The following is an 18,898-nucleotide window of genomic DNA, read 5'->3' on the forward strand; positions in this document are numbered from 1 at the left end:
CGTGATAATTCCACTGGGGGCACATGTATTTAAAACTTTAAAAAGCAGCGAGTGTTTACTGGAACTGGAAATACTATTGATTGAACAAACTCCATAACGTTTTAAAAAAAAAAACATTGCACAAAATCGGAATTTATACTGTACATTTTACTGTCTCTGCAGCACGGTGAAACAGGGGTTAGTACATGTGCCTCACAATATGAAGGTCCTGGGCTCGGGATCTTTCTATGTGGAGTTTGCATGTTCTCCCCGTGACTGCATGGGTTCCCTCCGGGTACTCCGTCTTCCTCCAAAGACAAGAACCTGGGGATAGGTTGATTGGCAACACTAAATTGACCCTGGTGTGTCTATGTGGCGACTTGTCCAGGGTGTACCCTGCCTTCCGCCTGAATGCAGCTGAGATGGGCCCCAGCACCCCCCATGACCCCAAAAGGGAAAAGCCGTAAAAAATGGATGGATGGATGGATATTTACTTTCTCAGATGTTGGCATTTGGGCAAATACTTTGCCTTGTACCATAAAACATTAACAGTAGCTCCATATAAAGTTCAAGATAAATGAATAATAAATAATGCACTTTTATGCACAAGTGCACACTCTCTCCCACACACTAACAATAAATTCACACTACACAGTGGACATTTACAGCATCAGGTGTTGTCCAACTCCGAATTTTGTGAACTTTGGAGGCGTTGTATTTGTTTCCTCAGATGTAGGATTTCTTCCTCTTGTTCCTCAACTTTTTTCTGTAAACCATAGATCTGAAAAAAGAAAAAACAGCATTTTACTACAAATGCCAAAACATTTCATTACAGAACTGGTTTTCCAAAAATGTTCGCAGTTATCTACATTGTCATTATTTTACAGTGACAGTACTCTTCTACTTCTGATCCTGCATTCAAAGGAGTTTGGTAAAAAATACACCTCTTGAGCAGTGGTTCTCAAACTCTTTTCACCAAGTAACATCTCAGAAAACACGTGACTCTCTATAAGTACCACCATTACGTCCAATATTAAAATAGAGTAGCATTGTAGGCCTAAGTATTCATTAAAAACAAGCAGAGGTTTTATTCAAAAAATTTGGCCACTGTGACATTACACACACTTAGAAAACAGTAACACTCTGTTTGAATATAGAAAAATAAAGCACTGTACTTAATGAATTAAATCAAATTACATATACAATATTTAATTAAGTGATTATTTGGCGTACCACTAGTGGTACACATACCACAGTTTGAGAATCATGCCCTAGCGTGTTTCCTCTGCTATTATTATTCTGACAAATACACCACATGGTCGCAATGTTATTAAACCCCATTACCTCAAAGTTATACCTGATATGTGGAAATTATATGAAAATTCTCACACAGATCAATGCGCTCAAACAAAATAACCCACTATGACTTTAGGGTGTTTAGCCAAATCAAAACGGAATTTGGTACAGACTATTAGGGAAAAGACAAAAATATATTGACCATTTGTCATGCACTATAGATATCCTCAATAGTTTTATGAGCATTAGAGTAGTGATTTGCTTGCATGTTTTCCAAAGCATTTTGAGCACAACGTATAGGGGACACCAAAAATTAGGAGGCCTGATGGACCACATGAAGTGTGCGATAAAACGGTCATAAAAAGATGAGCGGAAGCGGGCAGAGGAGCACTTCAAGTGTGCAGCCCAGTCTTTGACTAGCAAGAGTCATGACCAGCGACAGTGCTATGAAGATAAGAGTATACACAATGCAGACATTCTTCCGTCATTTGGTAACATTTAGCTTTCCTGGTAAAAATCTCAATCAGGGTTGTCAAAAGAAGATTGATAAACCAAAAATAAAACATGCAGACATGGTAAAATAGAGCAGAAATGCATAATGTACGAGAAAGCGTGAACATGTTGATACTAATAACTTCTAGTATCACACATATTTGTCTTTAAATATATGTTAATTCTTTTTTAGCCTTTTTTAAATTACAAATATCAAAGTGGGGCCCCGCATTCTGTATGCGGCCCTCTGAGGAAAAGGTTTGAACAACTCTGACAAACGGAGATAATTAAGTAAATAAGACAAAAGCAGTGAGCTGGAATTGTTCATATACAGACTGAAACTAATAATGCTGCACTTCAACCAATAAGGAACTTGCATATACTTAAAGTAGTAATTCACACTGTTCAAACTTTAACAGACTGGTAATCCATATTGTTACTACTCCCCACAGCCTTAAAGCTGGGGTACTTGAATCTTGTGTCACCAGGCAGAATTCAAACCGTAAATCCCACTCCCACTCTGCACACCTCGCTGATAGTCCCTTAGTCTCCTCCTCTCTCGAAGTGCACGAAATCACGCACAAGAGCTGTACATGCACACACATAAGTTGTTGACAGTCATTCACCGACGTCCCACTGGGGTGAGTTTTTCCTTGCCCGTATGTGGGCTCTGTACCGAGGATGTCGTTGTGGCTTGTACAGCCCTTTGAGACACTTGTGATTTAGGGCTATATAAATAAACATTGATTGATTGATTGATTGACTGAAGTTGCATCGGAGGATCCCCTAGTTTGTATTTTGTTGCAGAAAATAAATCGTCGTCACATGTACGTGTTTTTTTTTACTCCAATTATGAAATACTCATTTATGTTGCTAAACTGTAATATCACCATATGTTATACAAACATTTTACAAAAACCTAAATGTAAAAACCACAAACTGTTTCTGCTTATAGTACACAGAACAGCAATAGTGTGATTATTGGTTAGACATGTCGCCACGCAAAAGGATACACACAAAATATAAGAAAATGGAACATTAGATTACCCGTCTAGGAGGAAAACAGACACTTTTGTGACTAAAGTTAGACCAAGACTGGCCCGCAATGCCCTCCACCATGAATACGCTGGACCAATGTTTATTCAAGTATTCAAGCTCTTCTTTGGTTTGTCTTTGTTTTATTCCTCTCATTTCCTCTTTGTGGGTTTTTTATCAGTATTTTAGGTTTTAAAGAATATAAATGAGGTACCCGAGCTTTAAAAACTTACTTTGTAACACACAGTTATAATCTGTAAATAATGTAATCTTTTTGGTGTGCAATACTACTGTTACTATAGTGTTATTTTTCATTTTCTTTCTCTGCCTACTTTGATGACTTTGATGACTCTTTGATTCCATTTTTGTATTAAGTCACTTTTATTAAACTTTCATGACTTTTTAACTCTTTGATTCCATTTTTGTATTAAGTCACTTTTATTAAGTGTCTTGTTTACTGTTGTCCTGTTTGTGATGTATGTCAATTTGACACTGCAGTGGAATTTGTGACATAAAGTCTATTGACCATTCCCAAAGAGAAACATTGTAAATTATGACATAGTATAACAACTGTGCTGAACTGGGCTTTTTGGTTTGTGGTCATTGTCTTTACATTCTATTTGCACTACATAATCAAAAATAATTATATTATATATATAATCGATTCTTAATAATCTGTGCTATTTGAACCTACACTATTTATATCATTATATTCAAATGAATATGTACATACTATTGCTCTTGTGGTATTCATTGGGCTAAATCTGGGACCTTGGGTGCTAAATGTCGAGCCATCTCATTTGTATTTGTATTACAATATTGTACCTTGAATTTTTGAATATGTATCAACTTTTTATACAATAATTGTAAGGAAGGGATAGTAGTTCTTTTAGAGTTAGGACACAATGCAGCAATATACATGGATATGCATACATAATATAACATAATATAATATAAAGGTGTGCATAACAACAACATATATACTGCATTTAACTATGTATGAACTTCCAACAAGTTTCTAAGCTTCAGAGCCATACATGGTGATTATGTGGTCTCTGTCGCCATCTAAAGGCCAAACTCCGCCATCGCAGTTGCAATGACGTTAAATAAACTACACGAGAATGTAAACGCCGTCAACGAGACTAATTATCTCTCAATCGACCCAAAAACAACTGATCTTAGCATACAATGCACCAAACATTTGCAGAAGTAGCAAGGCACGACATTCAGTTCAAATGCTGTAACAGTATGTGACAAAACTTACATTTAGTCGTCAACGCACACAAGGCTGGCTGCCACCACTGATTGAAACCGGCTATTCTGACAAAGACGTGCTTTAAAGGGGAAATGACGTCACAGATTGACCTATCAACCTAAATGCATAGGAACATTACAAAACTGGTTAAAGGCACACAATAGGCTTTCGTACACAGCCGCCCCCAACTGTCCGTATGGCAGTTGAAACTAGAAGAAAGTCTATGAGGTAGTGTCCTCGTCATCAAGAGGTGGAAGCATGGTCAGTCGGGCGACTGGGCGAAGGTAGGTGCAATTCTTCACTTGTATTCTGGCAGTCCAGACCCGTCCATCTGCTCCTGGATGTGTCTGAGTGATCCGTCCTACAGGCCACGATCCTCGGGGGAGTTGAGGATCCACTATCAAGACAACTTGACCAGCCAAAAGGGTCTTGCCATCGTTCCTCCACTTGTTACGTTCTTGCAGAAAATCCACGGCGGAAGGTGGGGATGAAGCACCAGCATCAGCCGCCCCATGAAGGGAGCTAGCTGTCTCTTGTAAAAGCTGTTTCCATGTGGAGAACTTACTGAAATCAGTAAGCTGAGTGGATGAAGCACAGGAAATAGTTCCAACGAAGGCGGATTTCCTCAGCTCTGTGGCATCCGGTTCCAGGTCAGATGTAGGCAAATTGGGCCACTCATTTTCTGGCAGGTAAAGGAAGTGCGGGCCCTTATTCCAGCGGTGCTCTTGGATCATTTCCTGCAGGGTGAGTCCACGAGTGATATCGTCTGCTGGATTGTTCAGAGAATCAACATAAAGCCACTGAGTGGGGTTTGTTAGGGTTTGGATTTCGGTGATGCGAGTCCCCACAAATACTTTGAAGCGACACGATTCTGATCTGATCCAGTTCAGCACAGTCGTTGAGTCTGACCATAGCGTGATGCGATCTGAAGGGACACCGAGCTCTGTCTCTATCACTTTGGCCAGCTGTGCTCCTGTAAGTACAGCACTGAGCTCTAGTCGCGGGATGGATAGTTGCTTTTTCGGTGAAACTCGTGATCTGGCGAACACGAAAGACACATGGGTGTGCTGATTGTCATCTACTGACTGCATAAAGGCCACTGACCCATAGGCCCGCTCGGAGGCATCGCAGAAGATGTGAATATGTCTGGTTGCAGTGGGAGTGTTCACAGTAAAAGGTACATAGGAACGGGGCACCTTAAATTGTTGTAAAGTGGGAATCTCACGTACCCAGGTTGACCACTTGTCAAGGAGATCTGCAGGCTGGATCTGGTCGTCCCAGCCGAGGTTGGACTTCCACATATCTTGGATGAGCACCTTACGAGTGGTAAATGGTATAGTGAATCTTAGGGGGTCATAAAGCTTGGCCAGGACACTGTAGACATTTCGAAGAGTGGCAGCTGATGATTCTGTTGTGTGATGCTTGAAACTCAGAGTGTCATTCAAACAATCCCAGCATAGTCCAAGGGTGGGTTCGTGGAGGTTATCACTTGCTTTGGATATCCATAGCTCACTAGTTGCTGATCGTGCATCAGGTGGTAGATGGGCCACAACTTCTGGCATGTTGCTAGCCAACTGTCGGATCTCGAAACCTCCCTCGCTAAGAAGTTCACGCAGAGTGTCAATGAGAGCTTTGGCTTCTTCAACCTTACTCAGACTGTGGAGGCAATTATCCACATAGAAGGAGTGCTCAACCACTTGCATGAGCAGAGAGTCTGGTGGCTCATAGTCCCTGACGTGCTGCTGTAAGGCGTACACTGCACAACAGGGGCTGCAGGTTGTTCCGAAAGGTAGGACCTGCCATTCAAAGATCTGCGCTCTAGATTCCCTGTCCATGTTCCGCCACAGGAATCGAAGGAGTGGTTTATCATGGTCAAGTAAGCGGATCTGGTGAAACATTGACTTGATATCCCCGCTTATGGCTATTGCATGACATCGGAACCGCAAGAGGACTCCAATCATAGTAGGGCCCAACGTTGATCCAGGGAGGAGATGGTCATTTAAAGACTGGCCATTGTAGGAGAAAGAACAGTTGAAGACCACTCTGTCTTTCCCATTGTGGTGCACCATATGATGTGGTACGTACCACGACTCAGTACTCTTCGCTGCCTCCTCTGAATGAATCTCAGCAACGTATCCTGTTTTGATAAGTTTGTCCATCTCTCTACGATAAGAGGTTGCAAGGTGAGGGTCTTTGGCCAACCTGCGTTCAATGCTGCGTAAGTTTGGCACTACAGCATCTGAGGGTGCACATAGCATAGTGCTTGGCTGGCGACGTAACAGGGGTGTCGCGTAGCGCTGGATACCATCAACAGGTACACGCTTAGAGTCAGTCTGTAAAAGAGAGAGACCTTGTTGGTCCTGCTTGGAACGAGATGCAATCTTCTCGCTGACGTAAGGGAGAGTATCGATCTGCCAGAGACGTTCCACATTCTTGAAAAGTTCGGTATATGGGGATTCAGTGGTAACGTGCAGACAGGAAGGCTGATGGGAAGATGCATAAATCACAGACGGACCTTGTAGGGACCAGCCTAGGTTGGTACAGACTGCTATGGGGCCGCCAGATGGGCCTGCTCGCACCGGCTCTGTAGGAGCAAGAAGCTGAGACATATCAGAACCTATGAGGAGTAGCGGTTGCGCTCGATGGATAGGCAGCAAAGGAAGGTCTTTGAGGTGCTCGTAGCGTTTTTGGAGGGCCGCTACTGGATATGTGTGCTGAGATAGGCTCAGATTCTCAGCTGTGAAGGCATTTTTAATCCAATACTTCTTGCTTGGCTTGAAGATGGGAGAGACGTGAAGGCTGACTGACGAACCATTGAGCACTTTCACTTCTTGTTGAACAGTTCTCAGGTGAAGGGTTTCAGGATGCTTAGCAAGTTGTAGTTGCTCTACTGCATAGGGGAGGATGAGTGTTCTCTCAGAACCATCATCGAGCACAGCACATGTCTCTAGAGTGCGGTCTCCATTTTGTAAGAGCACTTTAACAACTTTCAGCAAAACTCTTTGAGGGCTTCGAGGCTGTTCCAGGTAGACTGTGGGATTTTGGTTACTCATCATCAGGACTTGTTGAGATGACTCTTGGATCGTGTCACGCAGTACTGTGAGGTGCGTCTCTTTGCATAAGTTACAAGGGCGTTTAAGCGTACATGCTGCAGCTTTGTGACCACGACCGCACTTCCAACATCTGTTACCTTCTTGGATCCACTTATTGATCTCACTGGTATTCAGTTTCTTGAAGTCCAGGCATGAGTTGAGATAATGCTCCTTACTGTTGCAAAATGGACAATAAGGACCAGGTTTAAAGGGTTGTGACTTTGTCAGATTGGTGCTCTGGCTGCTACCGGTTCCACCAGAACATAAGAGAATTGATGCTGTCCTTTGTTTGGGCCATGGACTATTATAATCCCTCTTGGCAGGAGGAGGCCCCGGGTTGTAGAGGTGAGTGACTCGGCTGGCGAGGCGCTTAGCTTGAGCTTTAACTTGAAGCCAGTATGCCAGGTCGGGCAGGGTGTAAGTTTGGTTGGTACCTGGCTGTTGAATGCCTCGACAAAGACAGTATTCCATAAATCCGTCTCGGTGAGCAGGAGGCATTTTACTTATGAGGCGGTCAACCTGAGAACCACATTTGAGCTCGCATCCAAGGGGTCCCTCTAAAGTCCGCAGCATACCAACTAAGGTCTGAACTGAGAGAGCGAAGGTGTCGAAAGCTTCTGCATCCCCCACTCTGATGGCTGGTGAGTTCAGGATAGCTCCTAGTTCACTCTGTACTAGTTGTCTAGGCTGGCCATATTTGTCTTGTAGAGCCCCTAGCGCAGCCGTGTACGGGTTTGGGTCATACATGAATGACTTGGCTAACTGCAGATCGTTAGGGAGTTTGAGCTGATTTAGTAGAACTTGATATTTATATTGCTCGCTGAGGTGAGGATGACTATTCATCAAGTTCTCTAGCGCCATCTTGAGTAGGGCGAAATCACTTTCCCGGCCACTCTCAAACCTTGGAAGTACTGGTAGGCGAATGCCATAAGATGTAGCAATCAGCGTCTCGATGCCCGGGTAGAGCCAGGGTGGTGCTGCCGGGGCTGGAGTAGCAGATGGTAATGTGTAATGAACATACTGCCCAGCAGGAGGAGGTGCACCAGCTGGAACTGGTGGTTGTGGTACAGAAGTTTGCATGGTTTGTGGCACTGCGGCTGCATGTGTCATTGTTGATGCATAACTAGATGTGGGAATGACTGGCATATGTTGACTTGTGAAAGACACAGATGCAGGAGTTGTAGTGGGGGCTACTAAAGTCGGGACACAAGTTTGTGCACCTTGCACAGGAATGGGAATCGTTGTCAATGGCTGTGTAATCGGGATAGCGGCAGCGGATTTCATTGGAGTTATTGATGGGAGCTGAAGCATGTCAGTAGCGGGCGGAGCTGACGTTGTTGACATTGCATCATCTTCAGACTCCGACAGGAAAGACTGGACAATACGGGCAATGTGTAAGTCTTTCTCCAGTTTCTTTAAGCGTCTGCGCCGTTCCATTTCCCTTGCCATATTCTCCTTGGCAAGGTGAGCATCCTCTTGTAGTCTTTGTCCTTCTTTAGCTTGTGCATCCAATCTCTTCGCCTTCAAGTCAGCTTTCCTTTCCTCCTCTATTTCTTGCTGTAGGTCAGCAAGCTCCAAACCTTTAATTCGCTCCTCTAGGGCAGCTGTTTGAACATCCGGAATATTTTGGAGCAGTTGAAGCCCATGCGATCGCCGAGAGGATCGACGTGAAGAAGCAGATGACTGGTACTCTGACGCACTCCTAGCTCTGGTTGGCCTTGCTTCACCGTGTTGTCCTACTGGTAGTGAGGAGATTTGGGCAGCAGGCAGTTGAGAGGGAAGGAGGGTGACATCGTAAGGGGCCAAATGCTGTGGTAGTCGAATGTCTCTCTTTGGCCTGACAGAGGGCTGGTGATCAGCAGGTGATGACTCCATAGTGTCTGATGGTGGAACTCTATCCGGCTCGAAGGACCAATGTAAGGAAGGGATAGTAGTTCTTTTAGAGTTGGGACACAATGGACAGATTCCGGCCAGAGAATCCTTTAATCATCTTTATTGTTGAAAGGTAGATTTAAATGTGTATGGTTTTGTGTGTGTGTGTGTGTGTGGTCTAAACAAATAAAGAAAAGAGGAAAAATTACAATCCAATTATATACTCATTAATATGCAGCAATATACATGGATATGCATACATAATATAACATAATATAATATAAAAGTGTGCATAACAACAACAACATATATACTGCATTTAAAGGCCTACTGAAACCCACTACTACCGACCACGCAGTCTGATAGTTTATATATCAATGATGAAATCTTAACATTATAACACATGCCAATACGGCCGGGTTAACTTATAAAGTGACATTTTAAATTTGCCGCTAAACTTCCGGTTCGAAACGCCTCTGAGGATGACGTATGCGCGTGACGTAGACCGGCGAACATGGGTATGCCTTCCACATTGAAGCCAATACGAAAAAGCTCTGTTTTCATTTCATAATTCCACAGTATTCTGGACATCTGTGTTCGTGAATCTGTTTCAATCATGTTCATTGCATTATGGAGAAGGAAGCCGAGCAAGCAAAGAAGAAAGTTGTCGGTGCGAAATGGACGTATTTTTCGAACGTAGTCAGCCACAACAGTGCACAGCCGGCGCTTCTTTGTTTACATTCCCGAAAGATGCAGTCAAGATGGAAGAACTCGGATAACAGAGACTCTAACCAGGAGGACTTTTGACTTGGATACACAGACGCCTGTAGAGAACTGGGACAACACAGACTCTTACCAGGATTACTTTGATTTGGATGACAAAGACGCAGACGTGCTACTGTGAGTATGCAGCTTTGGCTTTTTTTTGCGTATGTACGTAACTTTTTTAAAATATATAAGCTTTATGAACCTTGGGTTAGGTGAACGGTCTTTTGGGCTGAGTGATTGTGTGTGTTGATCATGTGTTTGAATTGTATTGGCGTGTTCTATGGAGCTAGGAGCTAGCAGAGGAGCTAGGAGCTAGCATAACACGTACCGTACGTGCGCGTCACGTACGTAACTTTTTAAAAATATATAAGCTTTATGAACCTTGGGTTAGGTGAACGGTCTTTTGGGCTGAGTGATTGTGTGTGTTGATCAGGTGTTTGAATTGTATTGGCGTGTTCTATGGAGCTAGGAGCTAGCAGAGGAGCTAGGAGCTAGCATAACACGTACCGTACCGTATGTGCGCGTCACGTACGTAACTTTTTAAAAATATATAAGCTTTATGAACCTTGGGTTAGGTGAACGGTCTTTTGGGCTGAGTGATTGTGTGTGTTGATCAGGTGTTTGAATTGTATTGGCGTGTTCTATGGAGCTAGGAGCTAGCAGAGGAGCTAGGAGCTAGCATAACAAACACGCAGGTGTTATTATGCAGGATTAATTTGTGGCATATTAAATATAAGCCTGGTTGTGTTGTGGCTAATAGAGTATATATATGTCTTGTGTTTATTTACTGTTGTAGTCATTCCCAGCTGAATATCAGGTACCGTGAGTATGCAGCCTTGGCTGCTAAACATTCGATAACTTGACCGTATGTGCGCGTCACGTACGTAACTTTTTAAAAATATATAAGCTTTATGAACCTTGGGTTAGGTAAACGGTCTTTTGGGCTGAGTGATTGTGTGTGTTGATCAGGTGTTTGAATTGTATTGGCGTGTTCTATGGAGCTAGGAGCTAGCAGAGGAGCTAGGAGCTAGCATAACAAACACGCAGGTGTTTTTATGCAGGATTAATTTGTGGCATATTAAATATAAGCCTGGTTGTGTTGTGGCTAATAGAGTATATATATGTCTTGTGTTTATTTACTGTTGTAGTCATTCCCAGCTGAATATCAGGTACCGTGAGTATGCAGCCTTGGCTGCTAAACATTCGATAACTTGACCGTATGTGCGCGTCACGTACGTAACTTTTTAAAAATATATAAGCTTTATGAACCTTGGGTTAGGTAAACGGTCTTTTGGGCTGAGTGATTGTGTGTGTTGATCAGGTGTTTGAATTGTATTGGCGTGTTCTATGGAGCTAGGAGCTAGCAGAGGAGCTAGGAGCTAGCATAACAAACACGCAGGTGTTTTTATGCAGGATTAATTTGTGGCATATTAAATATAAGCCTGGTTGTGTTGTGGCTAATAGAGTATATATATGTCTTGTGTTTATTTACTGTTGTAGTCATTCCCAGCTGAATATCAGGTCACCCCCGGCTCTCACAGCATCTTCCCTATCTGAATAGCTTCAACTCCCCACTAGTCCTTCACTTGCACTTTACTCATCCACAAATCTTTCATCCTCGCTCAAATTAATGGGGAAATTGTCGCTTTCTCGGTCCGAATCTCTCTCACTTCATGCGGCCATCATTGTAAACAATAGGGAACTTTGCGTATATGTTCAACTGACTACGTCACGCTACTTCCGGTAGGTGCAAGCCTTTTTTTTATCAGATACCAAAAGTTGCAATCTTTATCGTCGTTGTTCTATACTAAATCCTTTCAGCAAAAATATGGCAATATCGCGAAATGATCAAGTATGACACATAGAATAGATCTGCTATCCCCGTTTAAATAAAAAAATTCATTTCAGTAGGCCTTTAACTATGTATGAACTTCCAACAAGTTTCTAAGCTTCAGAGCCATACATGGTGATTATGTGGTCTCTTTCGCCATCTAAAGGCCAAACTCCGCCATCGCAGTTGCAATGACGTTAAATAAAACACGTGAATGTAAACGCCGTCAACGAGACTAATTATCTCTCAATCGACCCAAAAACAACTGATCTTAGCATACAATGCACCAAACATTTGCAGAAGTAGCAAGGCACGACATTCAGTTCAAATGCTGTAACAGTATGTGACAAAACTTACATTTAGTCGTCAACGCACACAAGGCTGGCTGCCACCACTGATTGAAACCGGCTATTCTGACAAAGACGTGCTTTAAAGGGGAAATGACGTCACAGATTGACCTATCAACCTAAATGCATAGGAACATTACAAAACTGGTTAAAGGCACACAATAGGCTTTTGTACATTTATACAATAATTGTATTTATCTAAGACTTACCTGCCATTAAAATCTGCAGTGTTTGTTTTTTTAAATCAATACAAACTGTTTAAACAAAAAGTTATTTGACCGGTTATTTTTAAAACATGTATTTCATACAAAAACTATACATAAAATAAACTGAACTGCGACCCTATTACAGTAGTGCGCACCAAACCGTGAAGAGCTACAGAATATATATATTTTCATCCCTACATACCACATCTTTATTGGAGAAGAGTTCACTCTGTAGAAGCTTGGTGGCCGTGGGCCGTATGCTGGGATCTTTGCTAGTCAGCTCCAAGATGTATTTGGCAAGAACTGGCCATTGGTTGCAGAAGGAGTCGGGGAATTTTCCCTCTCTCAGGTCCCCAAGAGTCCGGACTCGCTCCATCTCCGTTCCAAAGGGCTGGAAAAGCTCAAGAGCAAGCACCCCAATGCTGTACATGTCCGACTGAGAAATAGAAGAGAGTATTGCGCAAAGAAAATATGATAGAACAAGCTATAGTTGGCTACATCTAGAATAAATACCTTTGAATCATAATGAGAACTCTTTAGTTGTTCTGGCGATGCGTAAACTAAAGTACCAACACCTGTGGTATGTGGAGACTCTGAAAAAGTACACCACAAACAAGACAATAATGAAACAAACAAGCTATGTTGGGGATGAATATAGAAAAAAAATGTGGCAGTACCAATGTTGGGAAAGGTGGCACTTTCATGGCTATCTAGTAGTAACCCACTGCATGCCAAACCAAAGTCGCCAATACGAACATGACATTCATGACCATTGAGGAATATGTTCCTTGGCTGTAAAGAAAAAAAACAATATATTAGGTCTGCACAATAATCACATTTTAGTCACGATCATGATATTGGCTGGTGATATTAACGTTTAAAAAACAGGCTGCGCTGCATATCAAATCAAGCACTTTTAAAACCGTGGCTCAGGCCAAAGGCCATTGTGTATGTGCACAAAATTCCATGACCACTCCGGCCACTTTGCCAGCCAGAATTAAAATACTTTTCCCAGGCTGCTACAGCTAGTCGCCTCGTTTCACTTCAGTGGAGTCTTGCACGTGCGTTAAAGACTGCACCACTGTTATCAAACAGCGAAAGGTGTGGACGGCTGCACAACACTCTGTTTTGCACTAGCAGGACTAACGTTTAGCATCACGCTAAATAGAGTCTGCAGAAACTATTCTGTCGAGTACACTGGCGAGATATGCTTTCCATTGGAATTCCTGTACCCCCTGCATCTGCATCTGTGTATGCACCTCGTGAATGTGGAATGGTAATTGCGCATAGAAGGACTCTCTTAATCGTTACACTAAATAATGCTAAATTTTTCTATTTTCTCATTTAATATACATGTTTCCCACTACAAATGATCAAATGTATAATTGGGTTAAGCGGGGGTGTCCAATTGATGACGTGTGGGCCACCTTTGGAACGTGGCTGGGTTTTCTTTTAATGGCTCTGAAAATCATACAAATGTATAGATAAAACTAAAGTCATCTAAATGAGAAAAGTTTAAATGTTAATACTAATAATGAAAAAATATGAGTCTTGAAATATAAGGATTACATTTATTTAGCACTTTTATTAGACTATTTCATTATAAATTACATAACAACATCATGCTAATCACTGCCCACCCCACCTCCAGCCAAGCCATCTCCAGGACCCCATTTCCACATGTAGATTGCAGACCTGTGGGAAACACTATGTTTTACCTAACCTAATGAATAATCGTGATTAATAAACATGATTTCATTATTGATAAAAATGAACCGTTATCATTATTTCGGCCATAATCGTGCAGCCTTACATTATATGCCACTTTCCTTTACACCATGAATGGTACCTTCAGGTCTCTGTGCATGATTCCTTGGGAGTGAATACACTCCACCCCTTCAAGTATCTTTCTTAGCAGACTGAACGTGTGCTCAGCATCCACACATCCATAAGGACCTATAAAGTGGATTTTTAGACAATTTGCAACTGTGATGTATTTTGTACATCATATAATGAATACTGTACCTCTTAATGCTTGATCCTCTTTGGGCTTGCAATTCCTCTCAGTCATCCAGTCCTTGAGTGAGCGTTCACATAGCTGCATTTGGATGTAGAGCATCAGATGGAAGTGGACCTACAAAATCATAACCACCCTGTAACTAATATTCACATCATGAAACGACACAATGGAAGCAGACCTACCTCTTTAGAGGGTCTTGCTGTGCATTGGTCATCCCACTGCTCACACTCCGTTTCAACACAAGAGTTGTTGTTCAGCTCAGGGTTGCGCCTGCTGGATGACTCCTCCAACATTCCCAAAGTGTCCCAACCTACAGCGGGACACTTGGAGGTTTTAATAGGAGCTCGCTGTCCCAGGAAGACGCAGGGCACGTAGTTCTCGGGGATACGTCGCATTGGGTTCGGACACACCCCCTGAGCCGTCTCCTGCGTCAGCACCAAGTCTTTGACAGGTGAGCCACCACTTGGAGGCACCGGCGCGCTTGAAACGGCATCAGCCTGTGGTTGGCTAAGACTTTGGAAAACGACGGAGAAGCTTGAGCCGCTACCATCTGGGTCCTCATCAGAGCTGTGGCTAAAAGATAAATAAAGTCCGATATACTCAATGTTTGCTTGTTGAGAGTGCTAAATTGATCTTTTGGGTATTAGAGAAGAGCCTGCTTATGTCAACCAAGTCATGAGTAAGTCACTGCATTCTATTAAAATGTGTCTGCTTAAGGTACCAGTAAAATGGAAAAACAAGTTGCCTCCATATTGAAGCTATTATCAAATATATCTAATTTATAACACTGAAAGACACCATTTGCGAGTAAATACATACAGTATATTCAAAATAGTATTAATATCAGAGATTCCCGAGCCATTTTGAAAGATAATGAGCAAGCCAGTCATGTGTGCCGTAATGTACAAGTGGGAACCACAAATGCCTTCCCCATTAGGGACGGCGTGGCGAAGTTGGGAGAGTGACCATGCCAGCAATCTGAGGGTTACTGGTTCAATCCCCACCTTCTACCATCCTAGTCACGTCTGTTGTGTCCTTGAGCAAGACACTTCACCCTTGCTCCTGATGGGCCTGGTTAGCGCTGTGCATGGCAGCTCCCGCCATCAGTGTGTGAATGTGTGTGGGTGAATGTGGAAAATAGTGTCAAAGCGCTTTGAGTTCCTTAAAAAGGTAGAAAAGCGCTATACAAGTACGACCCATTTACCATTAATAACAATCAATCAATCAATGTTTATTTATATAGCCCTAAATCACAAGTGTCTCAAAGGGCTGTACAAGCCACAACAATGCTAATCATGCAGACTTTGAGAGCCAACAACAATTATTTTGGGGAAAAATTGTCAGCCAGAACCTTATATTTTTTAGCCTGAATATAGGGAGGGTGAGCTTAAAGGGGTTAAATGGAAAAGTTGCTGCCTGCAGAGACTGTTTTTGGTTGTTGTGTCTTTGTCTCCTTCACCGGGTATAAATTTAATGTCATTTAGATTTATGGCTAAATCCTCGTATTATCTAGATTAGAGGCATGATTTATAATAGAGAATCATTTTGACGAGTCGAAATGTGATGCAGCAGCAGTTCACCAGCCGGCTCACAGTACAGCAGCATACGCTGCTATTAGTTAGCGCTTTGATATCAATGCGCCGCTAAAAAAATAGTTTGTCTGCGTTAATAACAATATTGCTAATATTTGGTTGATATTCAAGTTATAATATGTAAATAGAATATTTTTGGCAGGTTTTGGATGGTTATTTAGAGGGCTTTGTGTGCGGAATAGAGAGCCCCCATTGACTCAATTGTTAGCAGACTTTTTATTCATTTATTTACAACTTAGAATGCCTAACAAATATATGTATTCATGTTTTACATAGGCATAGAGAGCAAATCTCTTTCTAATTTTACATATTTCCAGTATGACTGATGTGCTGATATGGTCAGAGTGCAGAATCGTTTCCATCATATCATCCCACCCCGAATCTACGGAAATTGCGGCATTTTGATGTTGGGACAGTATTTTCACATACTTTGCAGATTAGAAATACAATCGGATATGGTTTGATAAATACAATGAAACACAATTTAGCATATAAAGTCAACTTGTTTTCCATTCTACTGGTACTTTAAGTCAGTGCTTCTCTATTAGTTTTGTTACGCTGCCCATAGGAAAAAGAAAATATTATCTCCACCGCAACTACAAATAGTAATATTTGTCCATATAATTGTTAGAAGTACACCTCTGCATAATGTTGAATCCGCATTAAACATTAATGAAACACGCCTGTCTTTCCATGTCTTGCACCACAGTCACAGTGAAGCCAAGCGCTACGTACGCTTCGTCATATTCTTGTACGGCAAATAAAAAGCATGTTCGTCGAGGTCACATGCGACCACTGGAATCGCACTGGGCTCGTCCAGGGGGCACACCACACTATTTGAGAAGGACTGGCTTAAGTAGACGTTGTTTTTTTCTACATCATTTGATACCCAAAGGGATAATTTGTATTAAAAAAATGCTCGGTTTATGTTGATGCGTCATATTGTCAACTTACTGGTTATCGCTAAGCAGCGTGAAAAGACAACATAACTACTCAGGAGGCGAATCTTACAACAACTTACAATTTGATTTTGATTCTTTGGGTAACGTTTTGATTCAAAATCGATTCACGATTCAACACGATTCTCAATTCAAACCGATTCTCACAATATATTATTTGATATCAATAATATAATAAACAGGTTAGTAAAGCTCCTCTTAGCGGGGAGATGGCCAACAAAACTTATTTTTAAAAATTTAGTCAAAAAAAAAGATTTTTTTTTTTTTTTTTTAATCCATTTTTGAAAATTATGAATCATTTTTAGAAATGCAATAAATAAGAGTTGTATTTTGGATGTGAATCAAATTTTTTAAACACCCCTAATAACTAATAAAGGGGAACTGCACGTTTGAATTTTGCCTATCGTTCACAATAATTATGAAAGACACGACTGATGGATTTTTTTAAATGCATTCTAAATATTAAATGTAAATAAAAGGCCGCTTACAGCGGAGCCAATGGGAGCTCCACTATTTTGTCCATAAAATCCAATGAATAACCATTCAAAAAGCGCCAACAATACTCCATTTACATTTCATGACTTGAGTATTAACCAAGTATTAATGATATTGATATTATAAGCACTAACGCAGACAAACTATTTATAGCGGTACCGTGATCACACGCTTGTGTGCCTATGTTTACATCATCGAGTGGTCTGCTGCTTCCCCGCTTCCTTGCTCCCTTTAAGTTTATTGTAGATCATAAATCATGCATCTCACCTGCACAGAAGAAGTCTGAGTAGGTAATCCAAGTTGGTACACTTTGACATTCATTTAAAACCAAAACAGGAGAGGACGACACCGAAAAGACGCTTGGTCCCACCGATCCTTTTCTTTGTGAGGATTATAAATCATTCTTCACCTAAATGGGAATATATGAACATCCCAACAGTAAGCCTCTGAATGACAGCAGACATTGCACAGTAAGTGATGTTTTTTATGTTTGTTGGCTCTCATGATGTCTGCAGTGATTAATAATCAGTGATGAAGAGAAAAAAAAAGAAGCAAACATTGTGATGCGTTTTTAAATTAATGCTCTGCATATGCTTAAAATGATCAAAATATGTCAATATTAAATGATATTATAAATGTACCCATACTTATATAATGTATATAAACCCTCAATGGAGATGTTTGGATGTTTTTTAGGGGCTTTGTAGGCAGAATTGTGCGGCTCTGTCACGCCAAATTTCTTCCCCCCTACACCCCCCCCCCCCCCATTTACTTCCGGGGTCACGTTTCCTCTTACGTCATCCCATAGCTTGTGTTTGTAAAATGTATTTTTTATTTTTTATAATATAGCGTTAACAAAACGCCTGTATTAATCGGACAAATTAACTTGAGGATATTCCTGACTGAATGCACATTTGACTCGTGGACAGTGTTGGGTTAGTTACTGAAAACCAGTAACTAGTTATAGTTACTAGTTACTTCATTTCAAAAGTAACTCAGTTACTAACTCAGTTACTTACACCAAAAAGTAATGCGTTACTTTGAAAAGTAACTATTTAGTTACTTCTTTTTTTCTTCTTTTTTTTTTTAAAGCTCCCATTGATGCCCTTTAGCCTTCATTTCAGTACTGTTATTGCACTGCAGAATAATACAATGTGTTGATCAACTTGACATGCATTTGCATCACTGAACTCTGCTAAGCAATGTGGTCTACATACAACACACAAAGACAAAGATATGTTACAAAGGCCAATTTGTTTCTGGCCAGAACAAATTGACAAAACTATTTTAAATAGCTGCAACATAACATACATAAGTAACAAACAGCATAATAACAACATAGCTGTAAACCAAATAAGTACTTTAACTTTATTTTTACATACACAAAGCCTAACCAGGCATTTTTTCCTCAAAGAATTCTGACACAAAATCATGTCTGAAGCTCAGAACACTCTACACATTTCCCCAGTTTTAGTTTAGAAATAAGGAAAGATTGGCCTGGCCCACTAGGATCCCTCTTTATGTTTGTGAACTTTATAGTCTATACATTTAGAGTGATGTGATAGTCAAACACTCTAGAAGTCTAGGATGAAAGAGTATATAAGAGAATTGACAGCAACGTTCCCTCTAAGGTGCGCGCCTGTGCAATTGCGCACTGCT

At 41.4% G+C, this 18,898-nt stretch overlaps 1 protein-coding gene across 4 annotated transcripts in view; it reads right to left on the reverse strand.

Moving 5' to 3' along the window:
• Positions 1-111: 111 nt before the first annotated feature.
• Positions 112-18,898, reverse strand: part of eif2ak1 (eukaryotic translation initiation factor 2-alpha kinase 1) — a 35,854-nt gene continuing 17,067 nt past the window's right edge. For 3 of the 4 annotated variants that reach the window (XM_062056074.1, XM_062056071.1, XM_062056073.1), the window contains exons 9-15: positions 14,376-14,766; positions 14,199-14,307; positions 14,023-14,129; positions 12,851-12,965; positions 12,687-12,766; positions 12,376-12,609; positions 556-760 (exon numbers count right to left, since the gene is read on the reverse strand). In XM_062056074.1, coding sequence (XP_061912058.1) covers positions 650-760; positions 12,376-12,609; positions 12,687-12,766; positions 12,851-12,965; positions 14,023-14,129; positions 14,199-14,307; positions 14,376-14,766 — 1,147 coding nt within the window. In that variant the 3' untranslated portion in view covers positions 556-649. Of the gene's footprint in view, positions 304-555; positions 761-12,375; positions 12,610-12,686; positions 12,767-12,850; positions 12,966-14,022; positions 14,130-14,198; positions 14,308-14,375; positions 14,767-18,898 lie in introns of those variants that run through there. The other variant, XM_062056072.1, reaches the window with a different exon arrangement.

The sequence above is a fragment of the Entelurus aequoreus genome, linkage group LG08 (genome assembly GCF_033978785.1).
Source record: "Entelurus aequoreus isolate RoL-2023_Sb linkage group LG08, RoL_Eaeq_v1.1, whole genome shotgun sequence".
Classification (NCBI taxonomy): Eukaryota; Metazoa; Chordata; class Actinopteri; order Syngnathiformes; family Syngnathidae; genus Entelurus; species Entelurus aequoreus.